The 13,402-nt window shown below is 38.9% G+C and overlaps 1 protein-coding gene across 7 annotated transcripts in view; it reads left to right on the top strand.

The window, feature by feature from the left end:
- NAV2 (neuron navigator 2) overlaps window positions 1-13,402 on the top strand; it is a 427,333-nt gene that overhangs the window by 256,148 nt on the left and 157,783 nt on the right. For all 7 annotated transcript variants that reach the window (XM_052811153.1, XM_052811152.1, XM_052811147.1 and 4 more), the window contains exons 2-3: window positions 2,199-2,316; window positions 9,034-9,086. In XM_052811153.1, coding sequence (XP_052667113.1) covers window positions 2,199-2,316; window positions 9,034-9,086 — 171 coding nt within the window. The remainder of the gene's footprint in view (window positions 1-2,198; window positions 2,317-9,033; window positions 9,087-13,402) is intronic.

The following is a 13,402-nucleotide window of genomic DNA, read 5'->3' as shown; positions in this document are numbered from 1 at the left end:
GAAGTCAGTCCTAGTTCCTTGAAGTTATTGGATCTTTAAAAATATCTTCCTGTTATGGAAAATGTTTTCTTGTAAAAGGAGCTAAGGAACACAATGTCTGATTTGTGCAAAGTGTGGGGGCTTTTTTCCCCTTTTCTTTTTTCGGTCAGCTAGGGAAATCACTCGCTTGTACTCAGCGTTTATTTCATTGAGATGTTTTTCATTGAGATGTTTTTCAGCTCTGTGTTTTTTCATGGAGGTGTTCCAGCGTGTTTTTCTGTTCAAGTCCGTGACGCTGTTGGCATAGGAAAGGCACATCCCGCTGCTCTGAAGATGGAAGTAGAGGATAAATGATGGAAAATAGGGACATATGTTTCAGATTTTTGGCAATTTGTTCATTGCTGCTACCAGTGGTGTTTTACAGGTTTAAAAAAAAATACAAATGAAGACTTTATAACCAAAATAACTCTAGTCAAAATATCTGTTCTTCATTTTATCATATTAACATGGAATCAGCAAATGCAAGAGGAGCGTGAAATAACAATCCTTGTATTAGTTCCAGGTTCCTTCGTCCCGTGTGGCAAATACTTGACTCTTAGACTTAGCGGTTGGCTTTTGACTCCCACGAAGGAGAAGGACATAAGCCTTGCGTTTTCAATGCGCTGCTGAAGGTGCTTCTGAAATTAGTAGCCATGGCTATGCTCGGTGATATTAGTCCGTAATTTAAAGGATCTGCGTTGATATACAATGATATGGGGGGGCGCGTAGCTCAGGAGCGGGGTGGTGGAGGGGGAACGGCTCTAAACCCGTGTTTTATTTCAACAATGTTTTGCCAGCAGACAGAATGCGATTTTAGCTGCCGTCATTTACATCTGCTTCCTTAAGGCAGGGGATATAAATCTTCGTAGCCCAGTGATCGCAGCCCTGAGGGCTCGGCCCCTCTCCTTGTTCTCTTTTTTTTCTGGCTGTCAGTAGGTGTGAAGGAAGACAGTACTTTCTGGGAGAGCTTTCCCTGGGCTTCTGGGGACTGAATACTCTTGTGCAGACATTTCCCTCCAGGTCAGTGATTCCCCCACTTGTGTGAGGCATTCATCACCAGTGTAGTGCTTTAATTTAAAAAAGAAAAAAACCCAACCCCAGTACGCGGTGGTTTGTAGGGACTGTGGAGGATTGGCATGGGTCGTGCCAAAAGCACGTTGAGTCTACTCCTGCTTACTGATCGGCTGAATTGGGATGAATGTATTTCTAATATGCTAGACACTCTTGAGAGCATGGGTGAACCTTAATATTTGTCTGGGTATTTAAAAGGTAAAATCCTGATACTTAGTTGTTTTTACTTTATTTCTTTGGAATATAAATAGATCATTTAAAAAAAAAAAGTCTTCCCTTAAATTTGGTCCTACACGAAGAACAAGAAACGTTATTTAATTCATAAGCAGAAATTCCTAATCAAGTATTTTTCCTTCTTTTTGATAACTTAGCATGAAAAGATTTTATAAGTTTTCTGGTTATCTTGGATAAGTTGTGCTAGCATGTGGTGAGCAGTACTTAATGCATATTAAAGAGATATTTTGACTGCTTTGTTTGCTTAGTTTTCAGATAATAAGTTTTAAAATAAATCCCAACAGTTACAAGTTTGCATAAGAGGTTAAAATCAATTTAATAGGTCTATTTAACCTGTGAGATGGAATTTATTAGAATTGGTAGATTTTTAAGACCTTTAAGGCTTGTTGAGTAATATAACACAGGAGTTTCCTCAGAATGAAATGACTATATGGCTGATATCTACCAGAAGTGATTCTTGGACAAGAATCTTTAGAATTTCTCAATAACAGATATAAAGAAGAAATCTCAAAGGGAAAATGCAAAAAAAAATACTTGGGTGGAAATTGAAATCTCTTCTACACACTTGTTACTGCTGTAGAACATTTAGTTGACCGCCTGCTGATCCATTCAAGCTGTAACATGTTCAGGAGTTGACTATCATCTCCTGCGAGTTTTCATGTCAGATTTCTGAAAAAAAGGAAAAGCCATGCTGTAGTAAGCTGAATACTTGATCTGCACAGTGCCTTGCATTTGAATGTTGTTGACTTGTTTCAAAGAGCAAAAAAGCAGTGATCTTAAATCAGCATCCCAGATACGGAGCGAAACAAAGACCTCTCATTTTTAAGGTTGATGTTATAACTAACATTTCTTTTTGTTTATCTTTCTACTTACAGATTTATACGGATTGGGCTAATCACTATCTAGCAAAATCTGGTCACAAGAGATTGATAAAGGATCTACAGCAAGATGTGACTGATGGAGTCTTATTAGCTGAAATAATCCAGGTTGTAGGTGAGTGACTTTCTGTACCAGGTATCCACCAACGCACTCAGAAATTCACTGTATTTATCTTCTACATAAACACGGGGGCGGGGAATCCATCAAACTGCATGGAATTATGTAGATAATTTTCCTTCAGAGACTTTGCTAATTAATTCGATAAAGCCTTGTCTTAAAGCATAGTGGAAAAATATTTAATGTTGCTGATAAGATCTCCTGACACAGCAATATCACTCCGCAGAGCTGAATGTTAAAAAAGCAACTGAGGAGGGATTTTTTTTCTGCTAGGATGCCGTTAGCCTTCACTATTTCTTTCTGATACGTTTTGGGGATTGGTCTGAACATAATTCACAGTGATACCGGCCCACTGTGTTGAGCCTCCTGCTTTCAGTTGGATTTGAAAAATCCATATGTGCAGCAAGGAAAGGAGAAGGGGTATAATTTTCACGTGGCAGAAAAAAATCTTTCGTAATGAGTTTTCAAATTAGGAAAATCATTTATCATTAGGACAAATCTCAAATATAGGCTCAGTTCTACAAAGCCTTTAGTTCCCTCAATTTGATATTTGTAGATAATGAAGGTTCTGAACAATTTTCTGCATTGGCCCCATGTAAAGCTCCGTATTCTCCCTCTTCCCTTGGGCCTGGATCCTTCATTAGTTCCTTCAGAGGCTCATCCATCTGGTACTTGGGGTGCCACAAAACACATGCATGGGCCGATGGAGATTGATGGAATCGGAAAGCCTGCTAATGGGAATTAGGACAACTATTGTCAGAAGCAAACTGACAGATTTGAGATGCAAATTAAGATGCCGGCAGTGAAGTGACAAGACATCAGTGCATGCATATTTATATGTGTTTAGATGCTGTAAACGAGCTAGTTCCTTGATTTAAGGTACAAATCTGCAAGCCCTGTTCTCGGCTGAAATTGTGAGGCAGCGTTCCAAAGACTGCACTCGACTTGCACTGGAACACATCAAAACGAATTTTGTCTCCGTGTTGCAGAGCAACGTTATATCTCGGTAGCGTTCTACAGACCCACCATGCAGCTACAGATGTACAAAAACAGGCCGTGAATTGATTGTGTGTCGAGAGGTATTCACTATGGAGCACACTTCATCCTATATCTATTTCCTTATGTGTGTTTAACAGGGCAAAAAGTTTGGAAACCCAGGAACAGTTAGCTGTTGATTCCTTTCCTACATACCTAACTATCCTGCGTTAACGCTGTTGTAGAAAACTTCTGTGTGAGAACCTGGTTGTACCAAATATTTTAATGTAGTTGTTTGAGTGTTTACTTCTGAAAACTCTTATGGAATGGAATTACTCCCTCTAAAGTATGCAGAAATAATATTGCTTACTGTATTTTGCTTTGATTCACCTTTGTGTTTTTTTAGCCGTTATTAGAGCTGCCTTTTGGCTAATATTTAAGATTATGGCTGCAAGCTTTCAAAAGTTAAAATACAAGTGAAGGATTTCATTTTCAGAGAATGTTGTCCATGTGAAAGTAAGTTCATATTTAAAAGTTCTCAGTTTAATCCTCCAAATTAACAGTGAAGAGCAAGTAATTTGTATCTGCTGTGTATGGCCTTAGGCACGCTGCATCTCATTGTCACAAAGATGGTGATAACTTTCACACTTAGAAGCAGCTTTCACTGTAGCCTGCAAAATACAAGCTTTTTTTCTAACAAACAAGACTGCATACTAAGAAAGCTTCTATATGCAGCGTCGGAGAGGTTTTTCTTTTTATGTTATGGTGTGCTATGTGTAAAAGCAGCCATAAAGATCCTTCTTCCTTTTTGTCATGTGCCTGGAGTATCTGGAGATTATCCAAAGTCATTGAAAATGATTCAGGTTTAATTATTAGTGATACAATTTTTCTTGTGTTCACCATCTGAGATTTACATCACAGATGTTGAATCTTGAAATACTACTTAATATCCAAAACTGGAAAAAAGAATAGAAGGGGTTTTTTTTGCTTTTGTTTTGTTTTGTTTTTTTAAATGAATACTCCATAAGAGCTAATGATTCTACAGAGGCAGTGATTGCAATCCTTTCTGCTTACACCTCTCTGAACTGAAATAGCTATATATTTAGGAAAAGAAAATGTTAAAATCAGTAAGAACTAGGTAGTTCTTTTACCTTAGCGTCCAGACAAGGAGCAAATCTAAAAAGACATGAAACCAAGCATCGCTGCGTTTGACTTCAGAGGATATAATCTTCAGACTTCAAAACCACTAATGATAATATAGAAGCATTATATGATGACAATTTTTTTCTATTTGCAAGTCAATTAAAATGCATTCATAGCGTTCTGGTTTATTTCAGCTCAAAATTTATGAGTCTATAAAAGCATATGTAAGTAATACATGCCTTAGTAATGCCATGTAAACATAGTAGCTATATTTAAATTCATAAATGCTGGTATACTGGGTCTGTGCATGCACTGAAATTGGTGATACATCAAATTGTCAGTTGGTTCTCTGTGAGAACCTTCAATTTTCAAGACTTAGAATCTATGTTAAAATTAAACTTTAACTCCGTCCAATAGGACTTTTCCTACTGATGCGTACCATATTTTGTGGAATATTCTAATCGATCAGATACAACCAAAGTCAGATCAGATACAAAAGCGGTGGCTTTGTAAACAGGGATGCAGATGTTGTGTTAATGTTAAATACTTATTCAGCTCCATAAAAATAGTTTCAGTAAGAAATAAAACGTGCACATCAGTGTTGTGTTGGGCAATCAGTACACCGTTATAGGAGGTGACGGGCGCATTGTTTAGTGTAGCTGCTTTGGATATGCCAAGATTGTCTTACAGGTATACCTAAATATTCTGGGTAACTTGTGTTCTGATTGAAATTAATTGCACTGACTTAAACAGAATAGATCTTTGCTCTAATTTTAAAAGTCATCTGCAATTACTCCAGATAACTATTCTAGTTCAAATTCATACTGTGACTTATCTCAGTATAGCTTTTGTCTGCTGTTATGAAAATTATCCTATTACATTTGCAGGGGAAGGTTACAGGTTTATGTTTCAAACCAGAATCTTGGGATCAAGCCTAGCAGTACTCTCTAGTGATAACTCCTATCATATTTTGGGTGGGACATTACACAAAGGTTCATTTTACTAATATTTGAGTGGCTGTTCAGTTAAAAGCTGCAGGTGAGAATTCCTACGCAAATGTAGGAATTACATGGAGCAATATTCATTCGTATGTTCAAGAAGAAGTACTCTAATGTCCAAGGGTATGCCTAAAGTACTGAATAATGCAGAATAGCTGCTAAGGTTGTAACAGAGGGCTTAATTCATTATTAAGTGCATGGACTTACTTTATGGATGGTTAAACCATCCATGCATAGCCAGTTTTGTTCTGTGTAATGCTTATGGAAACACTTCTGATTTGTTCTAATACTAATTTTTCACACACTCGATGGAATGTCATTTGCTGAAGATTTTTTTTCGCCAGGAATGCGTACCTGTACCTATGTCAGTGGGACACTGACAGCTGACTGGCCAATAGATTTAAGGAATTTTTTGCAAATTTTGATGCTGGAGTTTCCTTTTCACCCGTGTTTTCATATAATTTTGGCTTGCAGTTTCATAATATGCCTCCTGTCAAAATACATAAACCTAACTAATCTTTTAGGTACCGTTTTCCAAGCTTTGATTCAGATCCATCTAATTGAAAGCACAGTGTCACTCATTGCTACTTTCATTATAGAGCACAGCTGGTTTCTACTGTCTACCTTAATACACCCCTCAATCTGTGTATAAATGGGAAAAGTTTGCAAGCACTTGAAAGCATTTGAACCAAATTCACTGTATTTACAGTGAAGGGAAAAAAACCAGGTGGTGGGGGGAAGCTCTGCGGACTCGCAGTCAGTTTGGGAAAAATCCCCTGCATTTCACACTTCTGTGGTTGTGAATTTACATCTTGCTCCAGGCTTAGATACAATTTAAAGCCTTTATGAGTGCCTGTAACTTCCAGTTTATGCCAAATGATGTAGTATCCTTATGTGGCAAATAGAAACAGTAGCTGTGAGTTGCCCATTTATCTCAGCCAGAAAGCTGTGCTTTTGCAGCTGTGAAATTGGACACATTTCCAAGGTCCCCGAGCATTCAGTGACTCCTGCTATGAACTGTACCATCACGCCGCCTGTGGGCACGCCACGTTGTTATCTCATTCACTGCTATCTCTTTCTTTCCAGTCATCTCCACAAGACAGGCAACTTGCCTCGTACCTGCTGCGAGCGCTGGTCCTTGGAGGTAGGGGCAAGGGTCAAAGAAAGGGTCCGGCTTATGGCCGAGGAACGGGAGCATCAAAACAGTTGCCTGGTGAATTAGGCAGATTCCTGCAAAGTGCCAAATATCCCTGTGGGGCGCATTGATGCATCTCCCCAGCTTAGGTTGAATATCCGACGTCTTGCCCTGCTGGGTTCAATACAGAGGGATGAGTTGAAGTTCAACCCGGCTGCCAGTTTGCCCCACCACCAGCTTTTCTGGTTGGTCTCTATTCCACCTGCTTTTCATAGCGCCTGCAGCAGCAGGGAAGGGATGATAATTGCATTAATCTAATGAAAGGAGTAACCAAGAGCCGTAGGTGAGTTGGGAGCGGGTTAGAAGGTGTAAAGGTAGGGCATAAACCTGCCCCAGGGAAAGGGGATTGCCTGGGGGTAAGCAGAAATAGCACCCGATGGACCAGAAACTCCAGTTCTTGTTACTCTTCTGATTACCACCAACTATTTCTGGTCATCTACGTCCTAAATCACCTGTAGCAGAGAAGGCCAACAGCATAAAAGGAAGTGATGAGTAATTGGGAACTGATGAAGAATCATCAACTGGTAGGCAAAAAACTGCAGGTTCACAAGTGGGAGGGGAAGTTGCCTTGGTTTAACATAGTTTTTCAGAGGAAGTAAAAGCAACTGTTTAAAAACAAAACAAAAACCCAAAACAAAACAAAAGAAAAAAGTAGAGCACAAGAAATTGAAGAAACTGATAGTAATGAAATAAAGCAGCTACAAATCAGTTGATCAGAAGAGTACAAGGATAGCTGATGATATCTTTAAACTGATGGAAAAGTATGAGGACAAAAAGAATGATTTCTAGATGAGAGTAGTAATATTATTAACCACAGTGTAAAAAAGGAAGCAGATAAAGAGGTAACATCCCAAATAGTTGGCGTGTTGGATGTAAATTTCTCCTGATGTAAACCACCTTATATTTTTCCATCTTGGTTTGCCATTAATTTCCCCATGTTACAGAACAGTGTATTTGTTAAGTTTATAGGGTTTATGAGGTTAACCTTTAGCGTACAGCTCTAGAACCAAGCTCGCACTCCAAGCCTGTAGCAATACCTACGAAGTGTAGAAGTGTTGAGTAAATATTTTGGTTCCACATTTGCATACTAAAAAAACCCTCAGAAAAAGTCAAATGCTGTATTGCAGCAGAAACTTGGGAACAAGTTACGCACAGTTTAGGCAGTTTCAAGTAGGTGAGTCTAGGTAGTTTGCATACAAGAGTTAAAAAGAGCCAGGTAACAAGCTTTATGGTTTGCTACCATTGGTTTTAAATACATCGTGTAACATTTCAGGAGTTCTAGAGGACTACTGGGCAAAAACTACTCTTTTTTGAGGAAAATATAAACGGATAAAAGGCTGATAGACCACTCTGGGGAACAGTACGGTGGATTTAGCTGCAATCTTTTTCATAGTAGCATCAATTCTTACATGTATTACTGTGGCATAAAGGTGTGTACTGGGACACCTCGATGTGTAAAAAGGGGAGTACCGGGCAAGAGTGAAGTTATGTTACTACTTTGTTTGCTATTGTTATGACTGCTATTGGAATATTGTGCCAAATTCTATATTCCTAACTGAAGAACAACGCGAAATGAGATGGTTTTCTGAGTGACATCCTGAGAATGTGGGACTGGTAGAAAATACAGCTTTTAATATAAGAATTGATGGGAGGTGAATCTGTTCAATTCATCAGACGGGATGTCAACGTCCACCTTTATTACAGTGAAAAAGATGTGGGAAACTGAACTTTGATTATAACTGGTTCTTCAGTCTAGCACAAAAAAGGCATTTCAAGGTCCAGTACTGAAACGTGAAACTGAGCCAACTAAGACTCTAAGGCAAACGTTTAACCACCTCAACAACTTAATTATTTCACTTGGGACTTTAAAGATTGAAACTATATCTTTTTCTGCAAGTAGGGTTGCGTGTAAGCTATGGACAAGAAGCTTGAAAAGTAGTCTTGTGACTTGTGCTATTAAAAAAATTAATAATAAAAATATGAGTTATTGATGATAAATTTCCTATCTAGATTTAAAACCTATATTTACTCTACAAGCAATTCAATTGACATGCAAACATCTATACGTATGTAGCGTTCACTTTTCCACCTAGCAGTGATTCAGTTTCCAGAATTTAAATCTTTTTTGTAGTTCAAAGGAGTTACCCGTCACTGTACAAGATATTGTCAGACCAGCTGTTTTCTGCGCCCAGCTGTCTCTGGAGGCACGACCCACTAGAAAACTCTAGCTGCTTTTTTTTTTTTTTTTTTTTTTTGATGGGTCTCTGTTTCACACATTCACTTTGACTGGACAACTACGATCTGAAACCCCTTTATTTAGCTAGCAGCAAGTGCTCTGGAAATAATTGGAATACAAGTCCTTGGTACAGTTTTTTGCTTTATTTCCTCTTTTTTGCTTTTCAGCAAATGAAAAGATTGAAGACATCAATGGCTGCCCAAAAAATAGGTCTCAAATGGTAAGTAGTAAAGTGGTCTGTTGTTTGTGTGTATGTGGTTGAGTATCGAGCAAGAGTGTGTGACTTCGATGTCTGAGACTTTTAATAACAATTTTTAATTTGTTTTTCACAGTAGTGAGAGCAAAGGTATAATCTGAAGAACATTAATATTACAGGTTTTGCCCCGTTGTACTCCACAGTAGTTGAATTAGGCCTTGTCATTTAGCACATACTTAGAATCGATATTATTCTTGCATCGGTGTTTTACATTTCTGAAATATCACATTGTTAAACAGGAATGTATAAAAATTAAATGTTGTTTCTGTATAGACAGTAGTATTGCAAAAGCAGAATTAGATATTTATTTTAAAGTTGGATTAAGAGTTCCTATATCCTTTGAAAAGAAACAAAATAAATGAGCAAAATGCACTAAATGAAAAAATTTCAAACTGCAAACTTCAAGGAGTTTTATGTATGCAACTTGGTTTTGACTGATAATTTTTAATTTGTAGAAGAAGTTGTTCTGTATCCTGCTTATATATAATATTTAAAACTGAAGAACCAAAAATTAAAAGCGTGTAGTACCTCAAGAGTATGTCTGCTATGAGTATTGGTGAAGCTAAAATTATAGGCAGAACTTTACTGAGAACAGAAATAATAAGAAACTGATTTTTAAAATGCATCCTAGGAGAGGAGTGTTTACAATTTAAGCTACTTTAAAGAAGGTTATTTCCTTCTGTATCTTGAAAAAACCCTCATTTTTACAATATAAATTCTAAAATCTCCCCCTTGCATTGCAAATGCTCGCTTTGATACATGAATATCTGTTCTGTGTGTGAAGCTATTTTAATATTTTTCTTTTTTGTGACTCTGTTCCCAACTGCCCCTACCTCCACAACTGCAACTTGAACACAACCACTCACGTAGTTAAATGAAAGATTAAAGATTTGATGGGAGTTTGCCATCTTGAGTCAGAAACCACACTGCGTTCTGCTATTCTGTTTTGGCTTTTTGTTGTTTCTTGGAAGTTATCAATCTTGCTTAAACCCATGGAGCAGGCGCTCTGTAAGAAGCAAGCCATGTAAAAGGTTTATCATTGCTACTTTTTACTGCTTTGAAGAGGTTGGTTGCTATTCTTGCTGTAGCCACAGCAGCTGTCTAGAGTATAAATAATTGAGGAAGTTTTCACAATTACTATAATTTAATGTTCCGCAAGTGTATCATAAGAACTGAATTTCATTCAGGACTGGAGTCTGTAACAAATTCCAGGACACTGTAGCTAAAAGTCACTTTAAGTCATTATTCTCAATGAAGGAGCAGCGTCGTTCTGTTGGATAGTCACGTGCACGCTGTAGGTTGCTTAATGAAGTCAGATCTGTTTATAACCAGAGGCATGCAGGGAGCACGTGCTGTGTCAGGAGTTGTGAAGAGTGCTGGAAAGAAGTGTTTGCTCTGCGCTTCCTCCCCTGAAGCTCTCCTTTTATTCCAGTTGCTCATTCGGGACAGTGGAGTGAGTGGGACTGTGTCCCCCGTTCATGAGACCTAGTGCATCGCTCATAGCTAGGCATCCCCAGCGGTTTTTCTCACGTGAGAAAAATAAGGATTATGCTTATGGCCTGTTTTTATTAAGTGTGCGTGCTGGCAGAGCTCTTTATCATCTTACAATAAAGATACTAAGGCAAGAACTTAAGTATCTTCATAGAGGTGGTGTTCACACAATTGCTTGCAGTGTTTAAGGAGACAAGCCTTCTCCGGGTCCCCTGTGTTCAAGGAAAAATGCACATGTTACAGTGTTCTGGGTTTCTTTGTGGGAGGGTTCTTTGTTTGTTTGTTTGTTTTTTGTTTTGGTTTTTTTTTCTTTTGAAGATACGGCAATCTTCGTCCGTTACGTTTTAGCACTTTCCTCTTACTACAGCTGACAACCATTCTCCAGAGTGTGGGAACTGGTGCTTGGTAATTCTGCTTCAGAGAGGTGGCAGAAGCAAGGCTATCCAGTCAGTTCAAACACTCAACCAGGTGGTATCTAGTCTTATTTTTTCAAATGTATCTTCCAGTTACAGGTGTCCATATCTATATTGTAGTGTCTGTAGGGTGGGCACCACAGATGAGTAGATTGGGGAGGGGGGTTAGGTACCATAAATGAAGATTTAACTTTGCTCATTAAATAAAAATACGACAGAGCTTAGAGGGAAGCCTTCTACCATCATCTTTCCCCCTGTGGGCAGTTATCTTGTTTGTAGAGTCGCAATGCAATGAGGAGAGACACATGTGAGCTGAATTGTGAAAAGCCAGCTCTTGTCCAGCCAGATGTATCAGCTTAGAAACCTGGAGCAAATCTCTGTCTTCCAAGCCCATTAAAGGGGGTGTGAAAGCAAGTATATTTGCTTCCATGTGGCACAGTCCTAAGCCAGTAAAGCTCGCCAAACCTTAGCGAGCGCAACACAGAGCCAGATCAGGTCTCTTTGCGTCGTTGTTCCCATTGCTACAGTGCTGGAGAGCATTGTACATATTTGCCCAAATTGAGCGTTAGAGACAGCTTGGGTTTGTCAGGCTCAAAGCCAGTGCTAATAAGCCTTGTCAAATTAAGTTTAGTACTGCAGAACCGTTTGGGACCATCAGGGCTTATCAACCTAGTCCCAATGCCAGAAATGACATGGCAAGGACCCCCTCCCCCAGCTCTATGAAAAATCACTTAGGTGAGAACCTATCCTCTCTCGTCATCTCCTCTGGGTTTCTCTGCTGCGGGGAGTATCCCTGTCTTCCTTTGCTCCAGATAAGATTTGGCTGGCTTTTATATCATCTGTTATAGACTATTCTATAACTTGTCCTCTGCATAAGACCAGTTTCAGGGTGGGGGGTTTTTTCCAAACCTCTATATTTTTGTACTGTAGATACTCCTTTAAACAAAACCCTGTAACTGCGATGGTTAGTTCCAGCTGGCATGCAGAAAATCCTGTGGTTAATAGAGGGTGTAGTTGTATGGAGCACAGGCTCTGGGACCAAGAAGATTTGGAGATGGTCACCACAACTGCATTTGGGTTTCTAGAACGACGGCCCAGAAAATACTGGCATAGTTCTTGATAACTGGGCGAAAGAGGGTAAAACAAGACCAGTTTCCTCTCCTACACGCTTCGGAAAAAAAGACTGAGGTCACTAAGCCCGAGTAGGGCTATCTCTGCTAATATTGTTTGGTTATAGAAGAACAGAGATATTTTTCTTTTTTTTTTTTTTTTTTTTTTTCTTCTTTCAATCTGCCTGTTCTTTTGGGGATGGTATTAGAGCTCAACATTTGGCATCTGGCAGCATCTGGACTATATTAGGAGGTACCACTTAGTACTTGCCCTTCTAGGTAGCGTGGATTATTCTTATTGATGTGGGTATCTTTGCAAATGCTGAACGTTACCTATTATAAAAGGGTTCATACCACTTATATTTGTAAAATGATAAAGTAAACAAAAAATAGAGTACCTAAGTGAGTTGTTATATGCAATATGTTATATATTGAGTCTGGCTGTAAGGGCAGCCTGGGGAAATCTTGCTCTACAGGGGCTGTGTTCTGTCTGTGAGGAAATACGTTGTGTAAAACGCTCACAGGTTTTGAAGGAAGTTTCACAGCAATGTTTTGGCGCAGTGTGATAGCTGAGCATTTTATTAGCTTGTATATTAATATATCCTTTTTGCATAGCACAGCAAGGAGGGAGAGGGAGGGAGGTTGTTGTGTTACCTGTTACATGCAAGTGATAAACTGTAGCAGATGAGATAACGGTAAAGATTAGATGATACAAGAAAAAGGCAAAGCACAAGATGTTTGAAAGATCAAAGCATTAAAGTGGAGAGCGAGGTGAAGGAAAGAGAAGATCCATATCGGGTAGACTAGAAGCGACTGGGGAGAGAGACAGGTAAAGAAAGTTAATTTTGAAAATGTAGATTTGAAGACAAGGAAGAGAGGAGATACTTGCCAGTGAAGGGATACGTTGCCAGACGCAGGCGACAGTTGAAACGCAGGTGAAGATGGGACTAGGAGAAGGGGTAAGAAGTAGGAGAAAGGTGTTTTCTAGGAGAGGTAGAGGGGGTTTGCCACCTTGAACGTAAAGGTAAGAAGTACTGAATGTGGCATTGGAAAGACATAAGACTTTGTCTCTACATGTACTTAAGAAAAAAGTATGAGAAGAAACTAATGAGAAAATAAATTTGATTTCCAAGGTTCAAAGTAAAGTAAAAAAATAATCATGGATTTTGATACTCTAGATAACTAGAAAGGTGTGTAAGTCTGAAAAGGGATAGTGTGTTACCCATGTTACTGAAGCGTGGAGGAGTAAAGCAGTAGCGAGGCCGTC

The sequence above is a fragment of the Harpia harpyja genome, chromosome 16, assembly GCF_026419915.1.
Source record: "Harpia harpyja isolate bHarHar1 chromosome 16, bHarHar1 primary haplotype, whole genome shotgun sequence".
In the NCBI taxonomy this organism is placed as follows: domain Eukaryota; kingdom Metazoa; phylum Chordata; class Aves; order Accipitriformes; family Accipitridae; genus Harpia; species Harpia harpyja.
This window is presented reverse-complemented; position numbering and strand designations above follow the sequence as displayed.